This window comes from Chlorocebus sabaeus, chromosome 1 (assembly GCF_047675955.1).
Source record: "Chlorocebus sabaeus isolate Y175 chromosome 1, mChlSab1.0.hap1, whole genome shotgun sequence".
Lineage (NCBI taxonomy): Eukaryota > Metazoa > Chordata > Mammalia > Primates > Cercopithecidae > Chlorocebus > Chlorocebus sabaeus.
In genome coordinates this window covers 66765202-66790611 of record NC_132904.1, presented here as the reverse complement: position 1 = coordinate 66790611, position 25410 = coordinate 66765202, and the positions used below count along the sequence as shown (strand labels likewise).

Here is a 25410-nt window from a genome sequence, read left to right as displayed (position 1 = left end):
GCAATCAACTGGCCATAATAAGGTATAGATTATAATAGCTCATCTGCCTCATCCATTAATATGATGTCTATTCCAGTCTATATGCATTTTCAGATTTATAAAACTGATCACAATATTACACATCAATGTTACTAACATGATGATTGTGATATAATGAAGAGGAAGGTATTTGTAACACGTAAATTATAACTAACACAAGTTATTAACTTTATGTTTAAATACTTACTGACTTTGACATTTTTACAACCCATTTGTTGGCTTGTAAATACATAAACTTTGATCTAAACTTAGGCTCTTTTCAAGGAGAACAATCTCTGGACTCTTCTTCGTATCTGTTGGGTCTTGATACTATAAATAATAGGGTTCATCATGGGTGGGAAAAGGATATAGGTATTGCCCATGAGGACGTGAACCAGTGGTGGGAGGTGTTTCCCAAAGCGATGAACCATGGTCAGACCAATGATTGGGATGTAGAAAACCAAAACAGCACAGATGTGAGATACACAGGTCTGCAAAGACTTGAGTCTCTCCTCCCAGGATGCAATGGCCAAGACTGTATGCAAAATCATAACATAGGAGATAAGTATGAGCACTGCATCTAACAACAGGTTGCTGATCACAAGGGCGAGACCATAGACATTGTTAAAGCGGATGTCCGAACAGGCCATTCTAATTAAGTCTTGGTGCAGGCAGAAGGAGTGAGAAAGGATGTGAGGACGGCAATAATTCAAGAATTTCAAACGGATGATGACTGGAGGTATTAGCAAAGAACTCCTACATAAGATTGCCACCCCAATCTTCATGATTTTGTCATTAGTTAGGATGGAAGAATAGCGCAGTGGGTTGCAAATGGCGATGTAGCGGTCAAAAGCCATAGCGAGGAGGACAGAGGACTCCATGAAGGACAGACCATGTATGAAATAGGACTGGGCAATGCAGGAATCCAGGCTGATCTCTTGAATGAACCCCAACAGGATCCCCAGCACCGTGGGCACAGTAGAAAACCCCATGCACAGGTCAGTGAGGGCCAGCATGGCCAGAAAATAGAACATAGGCTGGTGGAGGTTTGACTCAGTCCAGATCACATGGAGCACCATGCAGTTTCCCAAGAACACCAGCCAATAGATGGAGAAGAAAGGAATGCAGAGCCAGGGATAGTGAACTTCTAGGCCAGGAAAACCAGTGAGAATAAATCTGGAACTATTGAAGTTTGAGTTAGAGATAGACATTAATAGAAGATTGAAAATACTTCCAGAAAAATGCAAATTACATAGGTTTGTAATCCCCTAATTTTTAGTAATGTTTGTCTGCCTTTAGGAAGAAAATAAAATACAACTTCTCTAATTGTCATAAATGCAGCAAAATAGAGACCTTATTCCTTACCCTTTAGGGCAAAAACCTGGTTTTCTAGACATGGACAAAAACCCGGCCAAAAAAATTACTTGTCTAGATAGTCCAGTGCTGGTGACTAGGAATAACAGAAGACTGGGGAGTTTTTTGAAGAAACAGTAATGTTACTGGTCACATGGGAGTTAGGTTTTAGGATAGACTTCTGGGAGTCTCTGTTCATTCCTAAAGGAAGACAGTGTATGATCACAGGTGTGTACCACTGCTATAGGTGGCATCATCCTTAAGAGAATATGAAATTAGGTCATTTATTCTTGGTGCTGCAGCTGTTTCTTTCACTTCCCCAAAGGATAAGATCCCAAAAGGTATATACTGTTTAAAATAACCAAACTTTGTGAAACATAAAGTTTATTCAAGAGAAACTATATAAACCAAGTGGAATTGGAACTTTTTTTGCACATTCCACATTGTTTAGCTCCTCTGCAAATTATTTACCTATTTAAAATGGACTTTTTCTTCATTTTCATGCACTTATTTATTCTTTGTAAGATTTCTTCCTTTCTAAATCTCACAATACTGTTATTTCTTATGTCTTTCATATGTAATATAATTGGCCTGCATTTTAACCAAAGTCCTAGACAAATATTTGTTATTATCTCGTTTATCTATGACTATGTCAGCTCTTTATAGGTAGAATAAAGTCAGTTATATAAGCAAGCAGTATTTGATAATAACTAAATAGTCATAAAGTAGCCTTAGTCTAGATTGCTATAGATCTATGTCTACTACCCAATATTTTCAGCATGTCCCATATGAAGTAGATAAGGCAGCATAATATGAGTTTCTTTGGTTAAGAAAATCTATGAATAATTAGAGCTTGTAAGAATAATTCTAGGATATCAGATTATAAATGGAATTTTATAAAAGTCTACTAAAATGACTTATATCATTAGGTAATTAAAAACTATTTTTAAGAGGTAGTGATTTGACTTTTTGAAGAATGAAAATTTATAAATATAAAAAAACTAATTTATATGAGCACCTAAGCATTATTCTCAGTATACAAATGAGGAACTAAACAGTAGTTTTAGAAAGGGGGAGCTAACAAATCTAATATAGATAGATAGATAGATAGATAGATAGATAGATAGATAGATAGATAGATTCTGAAATGAAATTACATTCAAGGTATGCTAATATTTTGATAAGGATTCAGTCAAAACAAACAGCAATGACTAATGCAATGTGTTTACTAACAAGGTTGAGATAAAAAAGGTTAAAAATAAAAAGATAAAGTAGCTAAAATGGTTGGAAAGTTCAAGTTACAAAAGAAAAGAAACATCACCATTTCTGTGAAGTCATTCCTAGCCTTCAATGACAGAGTGAATCCTTTCCACCTAAGGTAATTTACTCCTGTTCCTAACATAGAATTAATTAAATGCTTGTGGTGCAACTATTTTTCTTTCTCTGTCTCTCTCTCCCTCTCTCTCTCTTTTTTTTTGAAATGGGGTCTCACTCTGTTGCCCAGCTAGAGCATGGGGACAGGATCTCAGCTCACTGCTACCTCTGCCTCCCGGTCTCAAAGCAATCCTTCCACCTCAGCCTCCCGAGTAGCTGGGACTACAGGCGTGTTCCATCATGACTGGCTAATTTCTAATTTTTGTATTTTTTGTAGAGACAGGTTTTTCCATGTCACCCAGGCTGATCTCGAACTCCTGGACTCAAGCTATCTGCTCCCCTCGGCCTCCCAAAGTGCTGGGATTACCTGCATGAGTCACCAAGCCTGGCCATGGTGCAACTATTTTTCAATGTTTATGTCTTCATTATACCATGTGATTGAGAGATATTTTATATTTATAAACATTTAAATATAGTACACCACGTGGTTGAGAGATGGTTCATGTTTATATACATTTAAATGCAGTCTCTGCTGTAGGTAGCGGTTTAATATATGTTTACTGAACACAGACATAAATTGATTATAGCAAATTTTTTTTTTTTTTTTTTTTTTTTTTTGAGATGGAGTCTCACTCTGTCGCCCAGGCTGGAGTGCAGTGTTGCGGTCTCGGGTCACTGCAAGCTCCACCTCCCGAGTTCACGTCGTTCTCCTGCCTCAGCCTCCCGAGTAGCTGGGACTACAGGCGCCTGCCACCATGCCCAGCTAATTTTTTTTTTTTTTTTTTTTTTTTTTTTTTTTGTATTTTTAGTAGAGACAGGGTTTCACCATGTTAGCCAGGATGGTCTCAATCTCCTGACCTCACGATCCGCCCTCCTCGGCCTCCCAAAGTGCTGGGATTACAGGCGTGAGCCACCATGCTCGGCCAGTAAATTCCATAGTAATTTTGACCACATACAATTTCCATAGTGGATCATAGATGTTAATATAAATCACTAAGATAGAAAACATACGGGAAAAATGAGTGACTTCTGCATGGGTAGATTTCAGTCAGGTGTATGATTTTTCTGCAACTGCAAGATTACAATAGTATTTTTTCTTTAATCTCTCTGTGTGCTATACTACGTTGACTGTCGTTTGAAAGTTAAATAACTGGATCACATTTGCTGAGATTTTTGTCTTATGTTTTTACCAACTATCTTTGGGAGAAATATTTATCTGCAGTTTAATTTTATTTTAATGCATTTTCCTGACTTTGAAGCTGCCTGCATAGAATGAATTGGAGTTTTCCATCCACTTCACTTTTCTGGAAGACTTAATGTAGAATTGGTATTACTTTCTCTTCCAGCTTTTATACAGAATCACAAGTGAAGCCATCTATATGTGGAGTTTCCTGTGTGTGAGGGTTTGCAACTCAACATTTAATGGCTTTAATATATTTAGTTATAATCACTTTATATTTTCCTTTTTTTTTTTTTTTTTTTAACTTTAAAGTCTGGGATACATGTGCAGAACTTGAGGTTTGTTACCTAGGTATACGTGTGCCATGGTGGTTTGCTGCACCTATCAACCTGTCATCTAGGTTTTAAGCCCCGCATGAATTTGTCCTCATGCTCTTCTTCCCTTTGCCCCCAACCCCCCCGACAGGTCCTGGTGTGTGATGTTCCCGTCCCTGTGTCCATGTGTTCTCATTGTTCAGCTCCCACTTATGAGTGAGAACATGCAGTGTTTGGTTTTCTGTTCCTGTGTTAGTTTGCTGAGAATGATAGTTTCCTACTTCATCCATGTCCCTGCAAAGGACATGAAGTCATCATTTCTTATGGCTGCATAGTACTCCATGGTGTATATGTGCCATATTTTCTTTATTTAGTCTGTAATTGATGGGCATTTGGGTTGGTTCCAAGTCTTTGCTATTGTAAATAGTGCTGCAAGGTGTTTGTGTCTTTCATGAAATGTGCCTATTTCTTCTAAGTTTTTGAAAAATTTATTGGCAAAAGATTGCTCATGACATTCCATTATTTTCTTTTACATATCAGTATAATCTATAATAAATTTTAGTTGTATTTTTAAAACAAAAACTTTGTTTAATTGATTCTTCTCTGTTTGTATTCTATCTAATTTATATCTGCTTTGACATTTTATTCCTTCTGCTTACTGTGTGTCTAATTTGGTCATTTTATCCTTTTATTCTCTCTGATTCTATTTTTTTATTTCTATTGTTATGTCAAGTTGACTGATCTTTTATTAGATGTCTAATCTGCATTTAATTTTATTTATTGTGCATTTCATCTATGACATTCTAGTTCTTATTTATAGAAGTATTAATTAGGTCTTTTTTATATCTTTCCAGCCTTAAATATGTGAGTATGTAAAATACAATTATAATTACAATCTTGAATTTTTTTCCACTATGTCTAACCTTAGTGACAATTGGGCTCAATTGACTGGGTATATTCTTCATTAAGTGACATTTATTGCTCATGCATGCATGCCAAATTTTTTTATTGCATGCCAGCTGTTGTGAAATTTACTTTGGTAACTGCTAGATAATGGTATGTTCCTATACACATTGTTGAGAGTTGTTATGGAAGAAAGTCATGTTATATGGAAGCAGATTGATCATTTCTGGTATTGTATTCAAGGTTTCTTAGATGGCACCAGATAATATTTAGTCTACTGCAAATTTCCCCCAGCCAATACTTTTTTGTTTATTCTACCAAATACTTTTTGAGTTATAAAGTTTTCCATTTTGACCAACAGAAATAAACTTTATTCATGTTCATGGGTGAGTATTAATCATAGTTATTTATAAAACTTCTAGGGTGATATTTTCTCCACCCTAAAGTCGTTTTTTCACATGTACATGCTAATAAGTACTATGCTGAATTCTTAAACGCTCTTTCCATGTCTCCAAAATTTTCACAATATGCAACTCTCTCCTTTTTGATACTCTTCCCTTCAAAGTATGAATACTTCATATCCCTAGAATTCAGATGCTCCACATAATTCAATGTCCACCCTGCTTCCTTTTATTTGTCTTTTTCTGTTCTGTGGCCTCGTAATTTCTTTAACACAGAAACTTTGGAGCATCCATGTCAACCATAGATATGACATTTTCCTAGTACAATTGTAACCCAGGTTCTTTCCTGAAGAATTGAAATAGTCCCAAAATGTATTTCTTTTCACCAGGTTTTTCCTGTGAAGTAATTTTCCACGCTGTAGCTAAAGAAAATTGTCTAAAATAAAAATTTGATTATATTATCACGCTATTTAGAAACATTTGGGGACTTTCTAGGGTTCTTCACAATCTGGACCTTGCAAAACATGTCCAGTCTCACTCCATCACCATTTTAGCAAGATTCTCTATTTAAGAAACAAGCTTTTCCTTTCAGTTTCTCTCTCTCATAAATATCAGAGGCCAGTCTACTGGTCTCTAATTTGACTATAATTCTCTTCCTATGCATTTTTCTGGACGAGTTTTAATTATTCTTTTTCTGTTAATACAGTACCTGGGTTCTGTTTGAGAAGGCACATAATTAGTGACTTATAAATGACTATTGGTATTTCTTTTTCTGAAATCTAGACTGTTTCAGAAATTAAAACTTGTATCTCTAATGATATTATCTTGGTCATAGATTGGATAACAATCAGATTCAAGAAATTCTAAACTAGAGAAATGGAAGTGAATTTTCCTGATAATAGTTACAGTAATTCAAATAGTAACTGTATGCTTTCATATTTATCTTTCAACTTTTAGTGTATTTTAAGACAATGACTTTATATATCTAGCCAAAAATATTCTGTATGACAATGATTGCATGATGCATAAAACCTTGTTGAATTTAATTTTCTTTTCAGAGATTTTGAAACCTTTTTAGAAAAGATTGAGGAAAGATTACTTGGCTCAACTTTTAGAATTATAAATGTATTACCTTTTCAGATTTTAATATAAATTGATAATAATAATGTCTCAATAAAATGAAGGTTAAAAAGTAGATTTAAAAAATACTATATGCAGTATGTCAGAAGCAAAAAATACTCTTCCAACAAATCCTAAGAGCATAGAACAATCTCTTGTATATAATGAGTATTTCCAATAAATATTTACTTATTCACTAAAATGTTGAATACATGGATTCCAAAAGAGAAAGGACACATGTAGTTTACAGCAGAGACATTACACAGGGAACATCAGGCTGCATGAGAAAGATTGGAGAACCTGCTCCTTTTAGAATTGCAACACATTAGAAGAGGTGTGTGTCTTTTAATTTTTTTTTTTAAAGTGGAAATTTGCAGGTGGGAGGGGGCAGGCAGGAGTTAAAGAAGGGTACCCTTCCAGCCTAAAAGTTTAACATGATTAAAGACTTTTTTTCCTTTTTTTTTTTTCCCATACTTTATGTTCTAGGGTACATGTGCAGTGAGATACCATCTCACACCAGTTAGAATGGCGATCATTAAAAAGTCAGGAAACAATGGGTGCTGGGAGGATGTAGAGAAATAGGAACACTTTTACACTGTTCGTGGGACTGTAAACTAGTTCAACCATTGTGGAAAACAGTGTGGTGATTCCTCAAGGATCTAGAACTAGAAATACCATTTGACCCAGCCATCCCATTACTGGGTATATACCCAAAGGATTATAAATCATGCTGCTATAAAGATTTTTTTTTCTATTCATCAGCCACGATGTGACATTCTTGTCTTGTGCAGCGCAAACATATGTGAATCTATTGCTATTTGTTGTTGTTGTTGTTATTTGTTTGTTTGATTGATTTTCTGGTTTCCTTTACCTTGTTTTCTAAATAATTCACATTTTAATTCAATTTATCTTTTTGCCACAATCAACAGTCACTCTAATCTTACTTTTTTTTTTTTTGAATCCTGAAATTCTACTTTATGCATCTTTCATTTATTTTTGCCGGTCTTATTATTATTGCAAGGATCCCTCATTATTCTGGAGAACATTATATTCAGGTCAAAATTTTCTGTTTTTATATGTCTGAAAATATCTTTATTTTGTCTTCTCTCGATTGATAACTAGATGTCTATAGAATTCTACATCTAAAAAAAGAAAAATAATACAGATCTTTAACATCAGAGGTGTATTTTATTATTTACGTAAACAGGTTTAATAACTAGAAGTATGACTTCTATCTTGTTCTCTCTGTTATACAAACATTTTCCTTTTCTTTTGTATGTGTATGTTGATTTCTTTTTCTTATTATCAGTAAGTATTTACCAATAAATATTTAAGAGATTTTCATTTTTCATTCAAATAGCATGATAAAGTAGGTTTATTTTCATCATTCTTTGTTACCCCCATGTATCCTTTCAAAGTGATAACAAAAATCTCTTTCTAGCTAATATGTATAAGTGTGTACACATGCACATACGTATATATATGCACATTATATATACACATTATATATACATACTATATATAATTATATGAGAAATATATATAAGTATATATCTTATATAATTTTTTAAATATAATCCTTCCATCAATATCTCTCTTCTCTTTTTTGGAAATCTGGTTCTCACATAATACATCTCCTTAACAAATCCTTTATATTCTTATTTGTTTGATATTGATTTTTTCTCCAAATATTTGCTTACTTTTCTCTTATCGTTTTTCTTTGTAACTTGTATTTTATTTATATTTAATATATCTGCCTAGAATTAATTTATAAAAGAATTTCTTATCTTCAGATTATTTTTTACATCAGCGGAATTCAATATACTTTTCTATTTTAACTTTTAATACACTTTTGTTTTTATGCTTTATGTTCTAGGGTACATGTGCACAATGTGCAGGTTTGTTACATATGTATACATGTGCCATGCTGGTGTGCTGCACCCGTTAACTCATCATTTACATTAGGTATATCTCCTAATGCTATCCCTCCTCCCTCCCCCCACCACACAACAGGCCCCTGGGTGTGATGTTCCCCTTCCTGTGTTCAAGTGATCTTATTGTTCAATTCCCACCTATGAGTGAAAACATGCGATGTTTGGTTTTCTGTCCTTGCGATAGTTTGCTGAGAATGATGGTTTTCAGCTGCATCCATGTCCCTACAAAGGACATTAACTCATCCTTTTTTATGACTGCATAGTATTCCATTGTGTATATGTGCCACATTTTCTTAATCCAGTCTGTCATTGATGGACATTTGGGTTGGTTCCAAGTCTTTGCTATTGTGAATAGTGCCGCAATAAACATACGTGTGCTTAATGCATGTTTAATAACTTTCATTTTATTGAAAACATGAGAGAAACAAGACACAAAGAGTTATCTACAGTTATGGAAGAGATTAAAGAGAAATAAAGACTTGTTTATAGACTTTTTTTTTAATTTGAAGTTCTCTACAACCTCATTTTAAAATACTTTATTAGTGTTCTAATATTTGGAGTTATAAAATTTTATTTGTTCAAGTCCATATTTTTGAACAATTAGATTGTCTTCTTATTAAAATAATACTTTTTCTTGCTTTTTCATGCTGTTACTGTATTCTTCAACAAAGAGTAAAGTTAAAGTTCAGGATTAAATGGCATTTTTTTAAAATTATAGCTACTTAAATATTCATTAGACTAAGTGAATGGGACCCTTTAGTGGCAGAATCCATTAACCTAGGATAGGTCTGATGACGTCCTATTGGGATAGTATGTAGAGAATATTGGATGGCTCTATAACAGAGACATTTAAGACATGGGATGGAAAGTAACTTTAGTTTTGAAAATGTTAAGTTTGAGGTATATGGAACTAGAGTGAGAAAATATAATAAAAAATACATATACTTAAAAGCAAGTAAAATAAAAAAAATCAACAATAAGGAACTTAGAAATAGAGAAAAGACTCATATTTATTAATACACAGAAAATGAGAAAACTTTTAAGAATGTCTAAGGAGTGTTCATTAAACTAAGAGAAAAATCAAAGTAATGCAATTCTATACAAGTGAAGAAAGATCATTTTCCTTGAACAAAACAATTGAGATGGTCAAATACTGCCCAAAGCTCAAAGACACTGTGTGCACCACTGAGTCACATGAATATTTCATCAAAATGAGCAAAAAATCTAACCTGTACAACTGTGTGCTGCACAGGTAAGTGTTTAGCCTCTTATTATGTAATAATAAATATTAAGGCTCCCTTTTAGTTAAAAATGTGACCATTTGCAAAATAAATCATGTTATCACTTGAGCCAGAAGTTCTAGCCCAACCTGTGCAATGTATTGAGACTCAATCTCTCTGAAAGAAAAAAAACTCTCAGATTATAAAGTATAAAGAGGAGACACATAGGTAATGATTTTGTGTGTGTGTATATATATATATTTCATTTGTACATACAATAATGTATATATGTATATAAATAATGTAAGTATACAAATAATACAGTGTATTTGTTTTATATATATATATATCCATATACACATATTAGTAACACCAAATATGAGGAGTATCAGGATGCAATTAGAATGAGAATTGAAGTCAAAGGAGAATCGTTATGTCTATTTTTTAACATGTATATAATTTGAATTTTTATATTACAGATGTAAGAAATGAAGTAGACACAGAGATTACACTTATAGGATAAAGGTTAAATGATAAGTAAAGTAATATTTCAGTATTGGAATATGTTGAATATTTTATGCCAAACTGGGAAAGAGATTATTTTAGACAACAGGTATCTCCTATCTTATTTGTGTGCAGTGGCAGTTAAATATCTTGTTTTGGAAATTGAAAGATTTCCCTTTGGAAAGATTTTTGCAAGGATTCATCTCAGGACACACACACACACACACACACACACACACACACACACACGGTGGGACGATGGGCGGGGGCGGTGGTGCAGAAATGATACTCAATATCTGTTTCAGCTCAGAATGTTTCTCTTACAGTGTCCAACAATTCCGAAATATTGGTTAGCCTGCTATCCAAGATCAATTATCCAATATTGGCTATCCAAGATCTTCAGTGTCTTCCCTTACCAGAATCTTAAGTGGACTGTATTTTTAACCAGCTACTTGTTTTTACCATTGAACAATTCTCATCTTAAGATCCTGAATCTGACTGCTTTTATAATGAACTTGACACAAAGTACACTAATCTTCAACTCAAACATTTTTTCCTCTGGGTATACAAATTGCCACGCCATTTATGGGTATTCTTTTTTGTTGTTTGTTGTTGTTGTGGTGGTGGTGGTGGTGATGATGGTGGTTTGCTGTTGCTGCTGTTGTTGTTGTTTGTTTGTTTGAGATGGAGTTTTGCTCTGTCACCCATGCTGGAGTACTGTGGCAGAACCTTGGCTCACTGCAACCTCTGCCCCCCAGGTTCAAGCAATTCTCCTGCCTCAACTTCCTGAGTAGCTGGGATTACAGGTACACACCACCATGCCCATCTAATTTTTGTATTTTTAGTAGAGATGGGGTTTCACCTTGTTACCCAGGCTGGTATAGAACTCTTGACCTCAAGTGATCTGCCCACCTTGACCTCCCAAAGCGCTGGGATTACAGGCATGAGCCACTGCGTCGGGACCATTTTTGGATATTCTTAATAGAAGGATTGTCTGATCCCATAACTATCTCAGAATAAAAAGTGAACTTTTCATCCCAAGCATAAAAATTACTCAGAGCATTTTCTTCTGGCTAAGTCCCTCATTCTTAGTCTTTCTCACTCATTGGCAGCATTGTGCTAAGTGAGTGGAATCCCCTGAATGTGACATTTTATTTTCTTTCTCCTTAGCATCCATGTCAGGAAGACTGTTTTGAGCAGGGCTTCTCCACAGTTTTTTTCTGTCAGAACCCAATACCACAACATTTCAGCCCTTTCTCTTAATCCTCACTGCTCTCCAAGGGCTAGGGTGAGTCCACCCGTGGCTGGAACCACTCTTGAGTCTGATGTATCTGACACCAATGGCAGGGAACTGTATAGTCATATACTTGGTGAAGAATGAGCATATTATCTAAAGAAGCCCTGGTACCACTTCTTGTCCATGCTGGCTGGAGATGATATTGTCCTGTCTCCATACTTCTCTCCGTGCTCAAGATCTTTATCCATGACCTCTGTAAAATTACATTTGATAGTTGCCTCAATCAACCCTTTTTCATCCATACATTCTTTTCTATGGGCTTAGGAATCCTGTCAGCCATGACCTTTGACCACTTTGTGGCCATCAGTCACTCCCCACAATATACCACCATATTTACCAACTCATGTGTTACCTGAGTAGGGCTGGAAGCCTTGCTGAGGGGTGCAGCACTCATGACTCCATTGCCTGTCCTGCTCAAGAGGCTTCCTTTCTACAAGGTCACACACTCTCCTATTCCTACTGTTTCCATCAAAATGTCATGAAGTTAGCCTGTGGCCAAGTCAAAATCAATATTTTCTATGGACTGGTTTTGGTTATCTTTTCTTTTGCAGCTTACTTCTGCTAATAGTTATTTCTTATGCTCTGATATTCCAAGTAGTCCTGGGCATTGTTTCCAGAGAAGGCCAGATGAAGGCATTCAACACCTGTTTGTCTCACATCTTTATTTTTCTGATTTACTACGGACCTCATCTGGCAATAACTGTGATGTATCGAGTCAGCCACAGAAGTTCTCCATTACCACCTGCAATCCTGGGAAATATCTACCTCCTCCTGCCCCCAATGCTAAACCCAATTGTGTACAGCCTGAAGACCAAGCAGATCTGTATTGCTCTGAGGAAATCTTTCAAGATAAAGAGAAATTGAAGAACTGGAGAAGTTAATGGTGGTTTAGGTTGGGAAAAAATAGAACTCTGAAATTTGGAGAACGTAAATTGTAGTTGTTTAAGAATAGTTGACCTTCGCTTAATTTTAGATCTCAGATGTGGATCTACACTAGTATTTAGAATAAAATGTTGAAAATTATGGTTTGTATAAATAAAGACATATATTTTATATTCATAATATTTTCTTTTTTCCCCAAATTCTTTACATGTGGTTTGAGATATTTTGAAAACAAAATTTGTACAAATAAGGAATGCTTGGCTGGAGTATATTCATGTTAACCCCTTGTCATAAGAAAGGTCCTGAAGTGCTTCCACATTTCTAAAGGCAGTTTGTAAGTTGGCAACTTAGTAGAGTCCAGACATTTCAGAAAATCACCCATCTCCATTCTCTTAACCTTCTACCTTTTTAGTTTTCTTTGCCGTCTTATATTTTATTTTTAAATTATCTCTCTTCTGTTCTTCACTGGCATCTCTATGAGAAAAGTATATTTTATACTATTTTAACTACACCAAATTGAAGAGTGCTTGGTTCACAGTAATAAATTAATACATTATTTTTTGCTTTTCGTTTTTTCAAGAGTTGAGTCATATCAACCAAAACACTTTCCATCCCCCAACAATATATGAAACTCATATTCTACACAAAAAGACATTACTCCTGTTTCCTATCTATTACGCTACTGTTAATTTATTTGCTGCCTCTTATTTCTTCCATCGTTATGAACTCCTGGGCTCAAGTGATCCTCCCATCTTGGGTTTCCAAAGTGCTGAGATTACAGGTGTAAGCCACTGTGCCTGGCCCACATTGAATCTTTTTTGGAATATTTGCAATAGAATCCTCATTTGATATGATAAATTTATCCTAACATATTTGTTATATGAGGTCCATGATCTGACCTGTCTATCATTTCTTCCACACTCCAGTTTTACTAAACAACCGTCAGTTCTCTGAACAATGCATGTTAGGTCAGACACTTTTTGTACTTGCTGCTCCCTATACCTGTTATGTACTTTTCATCGTTCTCTGAGAAAATTCTTGACTATCTTTTAAGAACTAGATTAGTAGAGATAAACCTTTTGTACCATGTAAAATTTTAATCACAGTCTCAATGATTATAACTTCTTTGTTGGTCTTATGACCCCTAAGTGGTGGCAATCTTATGGGACTGAACCCTTACCCAGTAGGACTTTATGCTGTCTCCATGTGGATAGTGTCAGAATTGAATGGAATTAGAGGACATCCAGTTGGTGTCCGCTACAGAATTGCTAGTTGTGTTAAGAAAAACCCTTAGATATCTGGTGTCAGAGTGTTCCATTCTGTGTTGAGTGACTATGTGAGAACTGGAAAAATCACTTTGTTTCCCGCCCCCCCCCCCCACTTTAGTGTGGGGTGTGTGTGTGTGTTTGTGTGTGCATGCACATGTGTGACATAAAGAGAAAAATAGGAAGAGAGATTTATAAAATATAAAGAGAAAATAGCAAAATAAAATACTCTTCATTTAAGGGGATTCACAAATAAAAACTCTAATAATAGCAGACTGCTGAATAATTTTTAAAAATGTATGTGAAATGATTTCCCAGCAGATCTTCAGAGTGACCCTGGTTATTGTGAGTAGTATTATGGTGGTGGGCATCAGCCTTCTCCAAGAGGAGCATTTCAATGCCCTGAGAAATATAAAATTGGCTGAAGAAGATTAATCTTAACAAATAGAATAAATATACAAATTAATTAAATGTAAAACCTTGATTAAAGCTCTGATATCCACTCCTTGCCATTGCCTTTCCTTGGCCTTCCTCAAGAATGTCTTCTATTATTATGTTCCATTACTTGCACTTTCTTTATCCTGTTTCTGTCCCACATCTTAGTACATGCTGCTAACTTTACTTGATATACCCAATCCACTTTCCTCTGACTGCTATTTGTTGTGATTTTTACTCATTTTCTTATCTCATTTTTCGCTCATTTTCTCATCTCAGTACCTCCAGTCAACTTTTCTTAACTCTTAAATCCTAATGTATAAAATGTATAAAAATAGACAACTAAAACAGACTTTAGAAGTTAAGAGTTCCATAGGACTCAGACCTTACCTCTATCATGATATACACTGTATATCAACCATTTGCTTTTCTACCTTGTTAAGTAGACACTTTTAAAATCCAAAGTAATTTGTTGGATTATTTTTAGAGTTCTAGATTCTAGGAAATATGAAATATATCAGTGGGCCTCTAAGAAATTATAAAAATAAAGAAGATATAAAAAAGGAAGGGAAAAAGACTAGTAGTTTGGCAGGCATAATGGAACTTGTTAAAATCAAGGAATACGTATTTATTTCCACCCTCTATATGCCAAGTACCAGAAATAAATGTATGAACAGGAGAAAAATTATTCCTACTATTGTGGAATTTACTTTGTAGTAAAGGAAGGAAAGAGAGAAAAATCAAGATAAACCATGTTGTGGAACTGTTGGCTCAATCAGGATTACTGTCTCTGTAATTTTATTATTTATTTATTTATTTATTTATTTATTTATTTATTTATTTATTTTGAGAGGGAGTCTCACTCAGTTGTCCAGGCTGGAGAGCAGTGGCGCGATCTCGGCTCACTGCAAGCTCCTCCTCCCGGATTCACACCATTCTCCCGCCTCAACCTCCCGAGTAGCTGGGAGTGCAGGCGCCCGCCACCACGCCTGGCTAATTTTTTGTACTTTTAGTAGAGACGGGGTTTTGCCGTGTTAGACAGGATGGTCTCGATCTCCTGATCTCGTGATCCACCTGCCTCAGCTTCCCGAAGTGCTGGGATTACAGGCATGAGCCACCGCACCCGGCCGGTAATTTTCTTATATGAATATGAAGACCTTTATTTTCACATGTTCACTTTCGCCCTCTCTATACACGAGCAAGATCTATTACGTCTCCTCTGAGTGTATGCTCAGGCTGAACATCCACTAGACATAATTGCTCCCTCTTAAAACAGTAAAACAGATCTCTGTTTTACAATGTATTCCCAAATGAAGAAGATCTGGCCCCGCCGTGGCAAGGAATTATAGATATGTTGTCCTGGGAGAGGCACTTGGACGCTAATGTTTTGCATAGTTTAAAATATTATATAAATGCAATACTATGTAATTATTGTGCACCCTTCGATCTTCACTCAACGTATTTAGAGAGTTATTTATGCAGATATAGTGCTTAGGCATATCTAAATATGTAGCCAAAGTATAAAGATATGTTTGGGGGTAATAGACACCAAATTCATAAGGGTGTTTTCTCTTGGAGGAGTAGGTATGTGGAGGGTGTTTCAACTCTATGATGCTGTATTTTAAAGATGGACCATGAATATATGGATTTTCTTTAGGATGTCTTTGGAAATGATTTAAAACTTATAGAAAAGTTACAAGGATAAGAATAGCACATAGAGAGCCCATATTGCCTTTACTGTAATTTATCTATTGTTAAAATTTCATTCCAATTGCCTTAACATTTGAACTCATGTACTAGAGTACTCTCTCTTGTGAGTTATTTCTCGCCCTATCTGCCCACTCTCCCCTCAACACACTGTGGGGAAAAGAAAGAGATCAGACTGCTACTGTGTCTGTATAGAAAGAGGTAGACATAAGAGACTCCATTTTGTTCTGTATTTGAGATGCTGTTAATCTGTGACCCTACCCCCAACCTTGTCCATGCAAGAGACATGTGCTGTGGTGACTCAAGGTTTAACGGATTTTGGGCTGTGCAGGGTGTGCTTTGTTAAACAAGTGCCTGAAGGCAGTATGCTTGTGAAAAGTCATCACCATTCTCTTAATCTCAAGTACCCAGGGACACGTACACTGCCAAAGGTCGCAGGGACCTCTGCCTAGGAAAGCTAGGTATTGTCCAAGGTTTCTCCCCATGTGATAGTCTGAAATACGGCCTCGTGGGAAGGGAAAGACTTAATCATCCCCCAGCCTGACACCCGTGAAGGGTCTGTGCTGAGGAGGATTAATATAAGAGGAAAGAAGGCCTCTTGACAGTTGAGATAGAGAAAAGTATCTGTCTCTTGCCTGCCCCAGGCAATGGAACATCTGGGTGTAAAACCCGATTGTATATTCTGTTTACTGACAAAGGAGAAAACCACTGTAGGGCGAAAGGTGGGACTTGCTAGTGCAATGCTGCTCTTTATGTACCAAAAAGGTTTATGGAGATGTTTACATATACAGACACAGCACTTTTCCTTAAACTTATGTCACAGAGATCTTTATTCATATGTCTTAGTGGATCCTATTATCCTGCCACTTCCCTTTTTCTAAGATGGTAAAGATAATGATCAATAAATACTGAGGGAACTCAGAGACCACGAGTCCTCTGTATGCTGAGCGCTGGTCCCCTGGGCCCACTTTTTCTTTCTCTATACTTTGTCTCTGTGTCTCATTTCTTTTCTCAAGTCTCTCGTTCCATCTAACGAGAAACGCCTACAGGTGTGGAGGGGCAGGCCACCCCTTCACACACAAATTTTTTCTTAGCCCTGTGAGTGCAGGTAGCATACATCATGACATTTACTTCTAAACCATTCAGTGTGATTTTTTTCCTAAGAATAAAGATACCTCCTTACATAACTAGAAAATGTTTAAATCTAATTTCCCATGTGTATTTTCATTTTGTCAATGTACCAATAACATTCTTTAAGAGCTTTTTACCTCCAGTCAGGATTCATTCTAGGATCAGACATTTAATTTGTTGTCATTTTTCTTAATCTTATTTAATGTGGTGCATTTCACCACCTTTTTAATTGAGGTAAAATTCATATACTGTAAAATTAATGACTTTAAGATGATTAATTCATGGAATTTAATACATTCACAGTATTTTATAAGCTACCACTTGTATCTAGTTACAGAATATATTTATGACTTCAGAATAAAACCTCATACTCTTTAAGCAACTATTCACCATTCCTGTCTCCACCCAGCATCTAGAAACTACCAATCAACTTTCTGTCTCTATAGATTTACTTATGCTAATTATTTCACATAAATTGATTATGTACCATCTCGATTCTTTCACTTAGCATAATGTTTTTGAAGATTATCTATGTTGTAGCACATCAGTACTTCATTCCATTTTCTGGCTGACAAATTTGTTTTTTCATTCATATATTGTATGATGGATCAGCATTCAATGAAATGACCAAATTTTATATAATAATCAACTTTTAATTTCTAATGTTTAATGAACACTAAAATAATCCTGTACACCTTCCCTAATTTATAGATGTTTCCTTTGTGTTAGTGGATGATTCCTTGAAAAAAATAATTTGAGTTTTGTTTGTTTGTTTTATTGTTTTAAATTTCAACTTTTAGATGCAGTGGGTATGCATACAGCTTTTTTATTTTGGTATACTGCATGATGCTGAAGTTTGGGTTACAAAAGTACAGGAAACTTATTTCCCGTCTGTTGGTATATTCTGGTTTCATTGTTGTTTTCCAGAAAACAATTGTTAACTGCCTTGTTTCCACAATATTTCAATTTACATATTCTGTGTGTTTCTTTAAACAAGAAAAGAAAAATACATACATTCCTCACCGATTTCCACATATACATATTTTCACTTCACAATGTGGTAAAGTGTCATATTTGGAAATTTACTTCTTAGACAACAACTAAGTATATTATCATCTTCTTGGCAGACAAGAATAAAATATCTCAATTCTCGTAAGACTATGCCTTGAAGTGATGACATATTCCCCAGAGAGAAGCAGACAGATGAAAGGGGAAGAGGGAGACAGAGCGTCTTTTTCAGTAAGGCAATATTTTACTACTTGAGCAAATTTCTCCTGTTGAATACCTTATGCACTGCTGACCTTATTTATTTGGTTTTCAGGCTATAAAACAACGGATTAAGGACAGGAGTCAAGAAGAGGAAGAGATCGGCCATGGTGACATGGAGAAGAGGAGATGTGAATTTACCAAACCTATGAATTAGGGCCAGCACAATGAGTGGCACATAGAAAAGGAAGACAGTGAAGACATGGAAAACACAAGTAATAAGTGCCTTGAGCTGACCACTTTTTCAGGCAATACCCAGCACTCTTTTCAAAATCAAGGTGTATGAAATGAAAATGAACATAGAATCAATTGAAAGGAGCAGATGACAAGGGACAACCCATAGATCATGTTGACTCTGACAGGACCACAGGCCAGCTTCATTACATCAGGGTGATAGCAGTAGCAGTGGGATAGAATGACATCTTTGCAGAAGGGCAGTCGCTTGAGCAGGATTGGCAAGTACCATCACCATCACAGTCCTAACCACAGCTGTCAGCCCCATCTGAATAATCCTGGCAGGAGTTAAAATCACGGTGTAGTTCAGCGGGTTGTGAATAGCTACAAACCGGTCAAAGGCCATGGCCAGCAGGATGGCTGACTCAATCTCCCTGTGATGCAGGAGGAAGACATTGAGTACTGTTGGTAGAGTTGACAAAGACAGACCCAAATCTGTAGTTGCCAGCATGGACAGGAAGAGGTACTGAGGCTCATGAAGGCTGGAGGTAGTTTTGATGACAAAGAGGATGGTGCAGTTTCCTAGGATGGCAATGAGGTACATGACACACAGGGGCATAGAAATCCATATTTGTACAAACTCCAGTCCCCGGATATCTGTTAGAAGAAGAATGTGTGGCTGAAACCAGCTATTGTTTATAGGTCCCATATGCAAATGTCTGGAAATGTAACCCAGGTAAGCTTCCAAATGTTTCTATTTGAACAGATAAAATCTAACTTTTAAGATAGTGATAGCTAATACGTCTAACTCTCCTGGGGCAGTATTTACCCTAGGCAATTTACATCAAGGAATTTATCCTTAAAAAGTTTCAACACTATTGGAATAACTATCTAGTGTTTGGTCAAGAGATAACTGCTGGTAAAATGTAAGCGCTAGTGGAATTACATTGGCCAAGAACACTCAATCATTAATCTAGTGAAAATGAAAATTAAGTACATAATTTTCTCTCTTATCCAAGTTCTCAGAAAAAAAACTATTCTCAGAACATATTTTCTGTCTTGATAACTTATTCAGATTACTTTCTTATCTGCATTTACTTTCGTCTTTGGTGAACTTTCAAAAGACTTTCCAGCACTTTCTTTGGCATCAACATCATATTTAAGGATCTAGAAGCATGAGTATTTTTCTTGGTATTTCTAACTGTGGAAATAAAGTGTAAAATATTTCAACAACCCACATAAAACTCAAGTCATACTTTCCAACTTCATGGGATACTAATCATTTTTAAAATAAATTTCTAGTTTAGTTAATGCTTTGTTTTTAAATGATGTGCTGATATTTTCAAAGGAAGCTGCTCATCAAAATATAACAGAGTGATAAATCACTGAAGTGGGTGTTGATATTACTTTTCCACTGGATCTAAAATAGTATTCTTTTTTTTTTACTCTCAGCCAAAAGTAGAACTTCTGTATTGTTTTAAAACCATGTAAATATTAAATGAAACAAAATAATCTTTCCATAAATGTTAATATGTCTTTAAAACACAGACCCCAGAGGACTCATAATTTGTATATTTCCATCTATTGATGTGTAGACCTATGCTTGTTTAGTCTTCCATTCCTACATTACTGGCACTGAATGTTTACTACAACCTACTACATTCTTTCATTATATGACTAGTAAGGAGAATTTTACAAAACATGTCCTTTTAGAGGAGGAAGAGTCACAATGAACATGTATAGCCCTTAATAAGGAGGTCAACTTCTTAGGGAGTTAGGATACTAAGTGAAAGAATTTTTCAGCTGTACATGTGGAGTATCAGAGTCATTCATGTTTTTAAAAAAACAGAAAAACAAGAAAGTTATTGTGAATAATACAGTAGAACATCCAATCCCACCATAAACACTGCCCATGCAGTCACTGAACACGTTGCTTTTTGCAATACTAAGAAAACTCTCTTCTAAACATAAACGTCTTATTCACCATAATATATCATGTATGTCTTTTAAGCAGAAACATAGAATATGCTACAGATTCATATATGCACACATAACCAGCTCTCCCTTGGCTTCAACTTTCTTCCAGAATATCTTGGAATTCACTCTTTGGAATTCACTTCTTTGTATCCATCTTTCCCTTCTTTTTTTTTTTTTAAATCACTGTTGCAATTGCTGCAACCACTATCAGCATCAAGACCACCATCAAGAATACTGCAACAACTAATGTAAAAGTCAAATGTGTACTTAGTCCATACTGTTGTGTGCTTCATTTTAAAATATGCTTTGTGCCTATATTTTTGTTCCTTTTCAATAAGAATGTCTTTTTTCAATTAATTTAATTTTTTACTCACTCTCTAGTAAGATTGGTTGTTTTATTACACTAGATGTATTACTAGATATATTACTCATTCTCACATAAAGATGTGTATATACCTTTTAATATATTCTCAACTGTGATCATGCTTCATCGTAGCCAATAGTAATTTAAAACCACACTTAAAAGACACTTTGTATTCAACAATCTATAAAAATGATCCAATGCCTATTTTAAATCCCCAGAATTTTTCTAGCCATCAAATCCCCACTGAATGTATTGCTTAATTCCTCTTCATGAATAATGACACATATAATTTCATATTATCTTCCAACTGTTTTCCCTTACTAAATTTGACTTTAAGTACCTTTCATGTTGAGATTTCACCCTTCATGTATCTGCATAAGGATAGTTCACCTCTGTTTGGAAAAGAAGGCACATGGCAAATTTTGTTTAAACAAATAAATTAATAGTTTAGAGATTCCTACCACAGCCTATAGTTGGTAATCCCCAGCAAAGGCATAAAACTTACTAGTAATCCAGGATTCATTTTAAACTTTTAGGTATAGGAAGTGTTGGGGGTCGTTATTACCCAGCAGGGCTCACTTAGAATTCAAGAGTAGGTGCTATTATCTTGAAAGTTGGGGAAGAAAAGTGTATCATCCTATGTAAATATTAATTCTAGTATTTGTCAACTGGCTCAGTTTCCAGGTATTCTTATCCTAATTTACTTTTATCTTGTTGTGGATTACCCATTCCATTAAGAAATATATCCTATAGATTATTCCTGTATATCACAAAGACATTTAACTGTTTCAGTTAGCATGTCCCACTTCCAAATTCACCCCTAATCACTTTAAGATGTATGGCCTATAACTTTTGCCCACTCTTTTCAAAATTTTACTGTATCTTTCTTCCTCTCTTTTGAATGTTTCAATGGTAAAATATTGCAGGCATCCAAATACCTAATACAATGACTGGTATAGAGAAGGCACTCAACCTATACTTGATCAATGTAGAATGAATGGACAGGGACTTCTGCTGTCTGACAAGATGCAGTAAGAGGATTAGAATTTACCTTTCCATCTAAAACAATGAAAATAATTAGACAAAATATACGCAGCAACGATTTCCAAGACATTTAGTATCTAGCAATGAAGGACCATGATCTCTTAGAGACAAAAAAAATAATAAATAAACTAGGTCCTATAACTGCTGCAGCTGATTGCTTTGAGATAATTTGTAGACCGTGGTAAATGGAGAGGAAACCCAGATAGAGTCTGTGAACTACCTGAGTTAAAAAATTATTGCTGAGAATTCTAGGAGACCAAAGTATCTAGAGTTCATGGCACTGGAGAAGAGACAGATGCACAAGAAAGGTACTACTCAGGCTTTGGCTATCCTCACCATCCTTCCTATTTATAGTACATTTAGAATCCTCCCTGCCAAGCTGACACCCCCTGCCATGTTCCCATGTAATTATTTTTATGTTGTCTTGTCTGTGCATCACTTGCCAGGAAACAACTTGCAGGGATGTTCTCCTCATATGATCAGGTTCCCACACCCTTCTCTGGTGATGCCCACTACCAATGCCATACACGCCAGTATAGATGTCTACATTGCCGCACTTCAACTGTTTGTTTTAGGACTAAATAATTCAGAATGGAAAGAAAAACTAAAGGGGTAAGTAGACTGAAAAGAAACAAATGCAGAATAGGGAAGTGAAGAGTCAGCTGCGTTCACATTAAATTCAATATGTTTAATTTTTCTGCCCAATTATATTTATGTTTTATATTTGAATCTTTCTTTAGCATAGTACTATACACAGAGTGACCTTTAATACATTTTCATTAATTTATTTAATTACTGTATACATTGACAATTCATTTCTTTTGTTGCTTTATGTTACCTACCTTTTTCCTTTCTCCAGGAATATTATGGAAGTTTGAGTTGAAAAGGAAATGAAGGAGGAGGAAAGAAATGAGCTAATATGAAAATACATGATAGAAGAAAAAATATGAGCAAATGTTAGGGTAGGTGGGAGGGAATAGTGGGAGCTATAGTTCATGTGTGTGAACAATGAGTGGATACTATCTCCTAAGTTAGAATAAAGCAGTATGAGTGCTCACTTCTCACATTGCCTGTTTAACTGAAATACATGCCTATTGTAACCTGTAAAGTGAAATCATGGTTCTAATATATGCAATATTCAGTTAATACAGCATTGTGAAAAGCACAGACTACCTGCACTTTTACTGTATTTATCTCCAAGTATACTATTGAAGAAAGAAAAAAGGCACTCCTTTATGAAGACTTCATTTTAAAGTATAAGGATAATCATTATCACTGATTCAGTGGTGCTAATCTCCTAAAAAGGCCACAACAGTATTCCACATCTGTATTTCTGGAGCTCCAGGAATGACAATGTGATTAATTACTATAATGAATCAGATATAATGAATCAGAAAAGGAAAACTCTCTGATGTGCAAGAGCCTACTAGAGACTTCATGCTTGATGTCAAATCAATAATTGAACATCATACCTAGACCATATTTGAAATCCATTAAAGTTTATAATTATTGTTGTTACCATCACCATAATAACCAGTGGCAATAACCCTACAAAACCATGATAACTTTCATGTCAATTAAGTCTCTCTGGCTTATTGGTGAATCAAGAGTGATCACCAATTCTTTTGTAAAGCAATTACTTTCCTACAATGCCAAAGTTCACACTTACCCTGATAAAATAACTGTAGTTCTTCATTTTCTCTCTCTCTCTCTCTCTCTCTCTCTCTCTCTGTCTCTCTCTCTCTTTCCTTTCTTTATTCCATTCCAAGGTGTAGTATTGGAGCACAGAGTAAAAGATGACCTCTTGAAAGCAGAGCAACCCTGGAGACATCTGGTACCCCATGCTTGGTATCTCAGGAATGAAAGATGCACACACATGAATCTCCATCCCATCTGTTTATCCCCTGTACATAGCAGCTGTTGTAGGCAATACCTTCTTATTATTATTCATCTTTACTGAGGGGAAGTCTTTATGAACCCATGTACCTTTTTCTCTCCACCTTGGCCCTGGCAGATATCCTTCTCTCCACAGTCACCACACCAAAGGTGCTAGCAATCTTCTAGTTCAATGCGGAGGGTATTTCTTTCAGTGGTTGTGTGTCTCAGATGCTTTTCCTACACTTCATTTTTATGGCAGAGTCTGCCATATTGCCGGCCATGAGATTTGACCATTATATGGCTATCTGTTATCCAGTAAGATATACTGCCCTTCTGACTACCACAGTCAGTGGAAAAATGGGTATCACATCTGTGACTAGGAGTTTCTTCATCTGGCCTGTGATAGCATCAAAATCAGCATCTACCAGGGAGTGATTGTGGCCTTGTTTTTCACATGCCTGGATGTGGTGCTTATCATCATCTCCTATGTCCTTATACTTTGTTCTGTGTTTAGAATTCCTTCCCAAGGTGCTCATCTCAAGGTTCTGGGTGCTTGTGGCTCCCATGTGTGTGTCATCCTTCTATGCACCAGCTGTCTTTTCCTTCTTTGCTTACCAGTTTGGGGGCCACAGTATACCACTCCATATACATATCCTTCTTGCTAAACTTTATGTGGTGGTAACACCCACTCTCAACTCCATCATTTATGGAGTTAAGACCAAACAAATTCAAGAGAGAGAGTTATCCAGGTCTCTCCCTTGAACAAGACATTTTATTGATATAGACTAAAGAGCTTAGTCCTTCATTTTTAAAATTTTTTAATGTAACTCTACAACTCAAGAGAACCTAATGACAAGAACAGAATGTTTTTGAGTGAATGAGTCAACATTACAGTCTTACTGTTTATGTTGCTTTTGTTCATGACAATATTAGAGGAAGGACACTTTATTTGCTGTGTGATATTCAGCCTTGTTATAACAGGCTTAAAGTATAATAATTCAATAGCTAATTTCAATTTTTTATTGACACAGAAAAAAAGGCTACCTAAAGATACAGTCCATTCTCACACATTAGAAAAATCAGCAAAAAAATCCCAAATTAACTTAACAGAATTTTAGTTTATTTTCCTATAATATTACATCTATAATTCACAGAAAATATACTCATATATTTAGTATCATAATCTAACAATTGAACATTTGTGCTCTGACTTCAAGTTTTGAATTCCAGATGTCTAAATTTGTCAAGAATATTTATTCTTTCCTAGCTTTTGTATATTTATACTTGTAATGGTCATGAAATATTATCTACCTTACAAAGTTGTTAAAAAGATTAAGTGAGATGATCAATGCAAAGTTCCTAAAACAGAGCTTAACATAGAATGAAAATCAAATAATGCTGCTTATTGTCATCATTAGCAATTATATAACCAGGCTGCATCTCACAAACACTGGACCAGCAAGAGAGAGAAAGAGAGAGGCCTCTTTATTTCTTCTTTCCTATTTACAATGTTATGGAATATAATGATTTTAGGTAATCTTGGGACACAAAACCAATTTAGTTTCTTAGTGGGGAGCCAGAAGAAAGATTTCATAAGAGATAGAGTTCAATATTGTTAGCAGACATGTTAATTAAAGCTGTTGAAATGGATGATAAATTCATACATGCTC

General features: G+C 35.5%; 1 protein-coding gene and 2 pseudogenes across 1 annotated transcript; 1 reads left to right on the top strand and 2 right to left on the bottom strand.

The window, feature by feature from the left end:
• Positions 1-287: 287 nt before the first annotated feature.
• On the bottom strand, positions 288-1259 carry OR51V1 (olfactory receptor family 51 subfamily V member 1). The gene has a single exon (XM_038004948.2). It carries the CDS (start codon positions 1227-1229, stop codon positions 288-290), a length of 942 nt encoding a protein of 313 aa, XP_037860876.2. The 5' UTR covers positions 1230-1259.
• Positions 1260-18292: 17033 nt separating this feature from the next.
• Positions 18293-19186, bottom strand: LOC103247910 (olfactory receptor 51A4-like; annotated as a pseudogene).
• Positions 19187-22453: 3267 nt separating this feature from the next.
• Positions 22454-24519, top strand: LOC140712361 (olfactory receptor 52Z1P-like; annotated as a pseudogene).
• Positions 24520-25410: the final 891 nt, after the last annotated feature.